Source organism: Eutrema salsugineum, unplaced genomic scaffold (genome assembly GCF_000478725.1).
Source record: "Eutrema salsugineum unplaced genomic scaffold, Eutsalg1_0 scaffold_9, whole genome shotgun sequence".
Taxonomy (NCBI): Eukaryota; Viridiplantae; Streptophyta; class Magnoliopsida; order Brassicales; family Brassicaceae; genus Eutrema; species Eutrema salsugineum.
In genome coordinates, this window is record NW_006256342.1 from 9,706,511 (window position 1) to 9,711,501 (window position 4,991).

The window sequence follows — 4,991 nt, forward strand, 5'->3', positions numbered from 1 at the left end:
AAATAAAATAGAAGTTGTAGACGATGAAAAAGAAGAAAGAAAAGATAAGAAATAAGAAAATTGACGTCAATGATAAAGAAGAGGAAAACACAAAGAAGAAGATCGAAAAAAATTCATAATAAAAAGAATTATGACAAAACCAAAATATTGAAGAATAAGAAAGGAAAATGGATGATGAATTTGGAGAAAGAGGAAGATAGAGAGAAAATGAGTTAAAGCTTTCAGGGATATGTAGATGCTTCAGGGACATGTAGATGCTTCAAGGACATGTAGATAGAGAGAAAGAGAGTGTGAGGGAGAGAAATAGAGAGAGAGTGAGAGAGAGAGAAAGAGAGAAAGAGAAATGGTAGAGAGAGTTAAACTTTATAGGTACATGATATTAAATCTATGTTAGATCGTATTTTCTGTGTTCTTTTTGTTTTATATTTGAAACACTTCTTACTTTAAATGTAGTTATTAAATCGTATGATATATACAATTTAGGACGAGGGGGGAGAGAATGAGAGAGAAATATTGAAAAAGAGATTGTGAAAGCAAGAATGATAGGGAAGGATGCATGGAGGGGGAGAGAGAGAGAGTTAAAGTTTTCAAGTACATATATTTTTTTAATATAAAAGACGAAGTAAAATAAGAAAAATATAAAGTCAGAGAGAACGAAGAAGACAAAAACGATGAAGAAAAAGTAGAATATGGAAAAGATGAGGAAAATATGTGGAAAAATATTTAAAGAATTAGAAGTAAGAAAAGACATATAGAATGAAAAGGAGAAGGAAAAATAAATAAAAGAGAATGAAAAAAGACGTGAGAGAAGAATGAGAGATAAAGATAGAAGACGATGAAGAAATATATGTAAAAAACGATAAAAAAGGAAAACTAAAAGATAAATAAGAGGAAAAACAAAGAAGATGAAAAATAATTATGTAGAAACGAAGAATTTGTTTTTGTCTTAGTTGAATTGATTGTAAGTTCAATACACTTATTTAATATTTTTGTTTTTAATTTTAGATGATGTTTTTTTCGATTTATTTTATTTTATCATGTATGTCTTAAATAATTTTTTTAAATTTTTAAATTTTTGGTTTATAACATTGAAATGCATGCACAAAGTGCAGGCCAAACACCTAGTAGATAATATAAAATAATAACAATTTACCTATTTCATTCAAATTATTTAAAAACTCAGGAAAACTCAAGAGAGACTTTAACCTCAAATAATTCTCTCTCAAATCTCGCAGTCTCATATACTCTTCTTATAAACTTAATTTCTTTTTGATTTTTTTTTTTAAATACGAAAACACTCAAAAAGACATAAAAACGCTTAATGAATATGCAGAATTACAGATCCAGTCCCTCTAAATCGAACTATCCAGACCCGGACCCAGATCTAATTTAAATAACCAATATAACCGGCATTAATCAAATTAAACCGGTTTAATTGTTCTAAACCATCCCCAAATTAAAAATCTCCAATTCCCCCAAATCCCCAACTCTCTTCTTCGACCCAAAACGAGCAAACCCTAAATCGAGCGATCCCGAGCAAACTGTTTCTCCCGATCCGAAATCGATTCCATCAGTCCTGAATCGATTCCGTCATCTCCTTCCTGTTCGATCAGCCTCGAATAGACGCGACTCCGAGACTCCGCGACTCCTCTCTCTTTGACTTAAATCTGGAAATCCACACCCATTCCCTTCAATTCGATCCACAGCGATTACTTCAACGCCGCCGCTCACTTTTCACTCTTCCATCGTCGCTGAACAGGTATCTTTTGGGCTTAAGAGTGTTTAATTAGAACCCTAATTTCTGATTTCCTTCCCTCAACCCTAAACCCCAATTGATTTCTGATTTCTGTTTTAGAATTTTTGGAGGATGTCGACTAGGGGTTCACCTTCTCAATCCGGAGAGATCTGAAGTTGAATATCACTACAAGAAAACAGAGAATTAGCGACTGAATGTAGCGACTGATATAGTAGTCGCTAAGTGTCACGACTCATTGGCGACTGATTTGCTTTTATTTAATGACGTATAAATTACAGTCACAATCAGTCGCTAATTACCGACTAATTAAATAGTCGTAATATAGTCACCAAATAATGAATAAGTAACGACTAATAGATAGCAGTCGGAAATTTGCGACTGCGTTGCGACTGCAACTTTGGTCAAAATAAACAAAAACGTAATTTAATCCAAATCCAGCCCAAAACAAACACTTAACAATTTTCTTCGATCCCTTTTCATTCGAGAAACCCTAATCCCCTTTTCATCTTCATTCTCATTTCACCGACAAACCTTAATCGTTTAATTTCTCCTTCAATCTGTGTTTAATCTCATCTCTCCTCTCTCAATCGACCTTCTGTTCTTCTCTTAACCAGCTTGCCCTTCCTTAAATCTACAAAATTCCTTTCTATTCCCGAACCTAAACCTTATTCTCAGTCGATAATCTTTAATGTCTGGCACTGGAAAGAAGAGAGGACGAGGAAGAGGAGGAAAGGGAGGTGGAAGGGGAGGTGGAAGGGAAGGTGCATCTCCTTCGCATGCGAGAACTCCATCCCCTCTTCCTAACCGATATGATTTCACTCCGGCAAGGACATCCAAATCTCCACCACCGCTTGTTCCCACATGCCCACCATCAGTCTCGGTGAGGGATTATCCACCGCCAAATCAACTTTTTCAGCACTCATAGAGTCAACATCGGAGCTCCGACTCTCAACCTGTCAACTCTCCATGGTCTCAACCTCGCACTTCTCCGCCGTCTCAACCTGTCAACTCTACACACTCTCATCACCGACCCTCTCCAATGTCTGAAGAACAAACATCTCCAGAGTGTGAAGCTCACAACTCTCAAGCGGGTGAAAGAGCCACCTTTGAAGAAGAAGATCTTTTCCCAGCCAATCTCGCGGAAGACCAGATGTGAATCCTGAATGCATTGCTCACTCAGCCTGGTAGGGAAGCTTACACGACAGTCTTCTCTCCCATAAAGAGGCCAAATACAACATGGTATGTATCTCACTCTCAACTTTGTAGCTTTTCTGTGAATTTTGTATGAATTTAGGATGTTTAGCTTGTGTTTAGGTTAGTTTAGGATGTTTAGCTTGTGTTTGTGTGAATTTTGTATGAATTTAGGATGTTTAGCTTGTGTTTAGGTTAGTTTAAGATGTTTAGCTTGTGTTTCAAAGTTTTTGGTGTTTGAAACTTGGGAATACTTGGTCGTATTGTTCACATTTGTGTCTATTGCTTTCATATGAGTCAAGTTTATTGCTTTGTATCTATTGTTTCAAACTTTTTGGTGTTTGAAACTTGAGAATACTTGGTCGTATTGTTCACATTTGAGTAAACTTGATTTGTTTATGTGATTTTAGGTTTGGTCGTGACAAGTCTTCACTGACCCGCAAGATAACCAAAGTCTTTACCAACAAATTTGATGGTCCATTCTACAGTTGGACATGTGTGCCTCGGGACAGACAGGAACAGTACTTTGTAGAATTTGCAGTATGATGTTCCTTTTGTAAGTTTGATTCAATTTTTGTTTTTGTTTTTTGCTTACTAGCTAACTGTTATATTCTCTCATGTTATTTTAGAAAACTCACACTTGGGATCCCTTAATAAACGGTGTTGTTCAACAAAAATTTTAGTGTATATGCCAACAAAGGATGAAAGATATGGTAAGCAAGGTAAGGTCTTCTCGAGAGCAACCTAATTGGATTGGTGATACTCTATGGGAACAGATGAATGCATATTGGAACACTGAAGAAGCTAGAGAGAAGAGTGCAACCACATCAGGGGCTCGGATGTCTGAACGTAAGGGTCTTGGTCCTCACATCCACTATTCAGGCCAGAAGTCTTATCTCCAAATCCAACAAGAGATGGTAAGTATTATATCCTTACCTCATCACTTTATTAAACCTTTCAAACTTTTAAACCTTTTTAATGACATTCTTATTGTTGTCACTTTAGGAAGAAGAACTGGGAAGACCGGTGAGTCTTGGTGAAGTTTTCATCAAGACTCATACAAAAGCAGATGGTACTTTTGTAGACCGAAAGGCACAGAGCGTGGCTGAAAGGTATCAGAAGAACTTGGAAGCTAGAATGTCTGAACTCAGGACACTAGATGATGATATCTTAGAGGAGATAACCGTAGAAGAGGAAAACGACCTATTTCTTCAGGTAATGTATTGGTTTTTTGCTTGCATTTTATGTTTCATACCTCTACTTTGAATATTTGTATTTGAATCTGTTTGATTCCTTCTTTTGTTGTTGCAGTCGACATTTACAAATGAAAGAGGTTCCATATGGAATTGGAAGTCTCTCACAGTCCCATGTCAATGGGAAAAGGACGTACCCGGGAAGCCCTTCAACCTACCAAACTCTGCAAGAACAGCTTGAAGCAGCTCACCGGAAAATAGAGAACAAGCAGCAGAGAATACAAGGCGGGAGGCTGAGCTTACAAAAGTTTCTGAAGTGCAGCAAGCCAAGATCAACAAACTATCCTTGGTCGAGAAGTATTTGGCTGAAACTGATCCATGGTTTTTGGACTTTTTGGCTGCAAATAAAACCTCAGATCTGCCAAATGATGGTCCGATGACTGCTGCTCCAGAAAATGCTGCTCCGTCCTCTTCTTCTAATCCAACCACTCAGCCCTCGGCAGCATAGGTCAAACAACCTCTTCTTCTCTCTCAAATCTTTTGGACTTTTTGGCGGCTATTAGATCTCTCAACTATTTTGGTCTCTTTTGAACTTAACTCCATGGTTGTATGTATTAACCTTTGGAAGTTATTATCTCATTTTCTATGTTTTAGAACAATGTTCTTATGTAATATAATGTTTTAATGGTTTCTTATGCTTTTATATTCAGAATGAATTCATTTGCAGTTGATTTCTTAATATAAATCTATAATTATATTCAAATATACCAGATTAGGAGGATCAATTCGTAATGCCAGAAGCATTTTCATTTATCAAAACAGTCGCAAAGTAGTCGTAATGCAGTCGTAAA

The 4,991-nt window shown here is 36.6% G+C and overlaps 1 protein-coding gene across 1 annotated transcript; it reads left to right on the top strand.

Annotated features, from left to right (window-relative positions):
• The first annotated feature begins 3,657 nt into the window (after positions 1-3,657).
• On the top strand, positions 3,658-4,648 carry LOC112085403. Its single transcript, XM_024154616.1, has 4 exons — positions 3,658-3,864; positions 3,953-4,167; positions 4,259-4,497; positions 4,557-4,648. The coding sequence occupies exons 1-4, from the start codon at positions 3,658-3,660 to the stop codon at positions 4,646-4,648; spliced, it is 753 nt and encodes a 250-aa protein (XP_024010384.1).
• Positions 4,649-4,991: the final 343 nt, after the last annotated feature.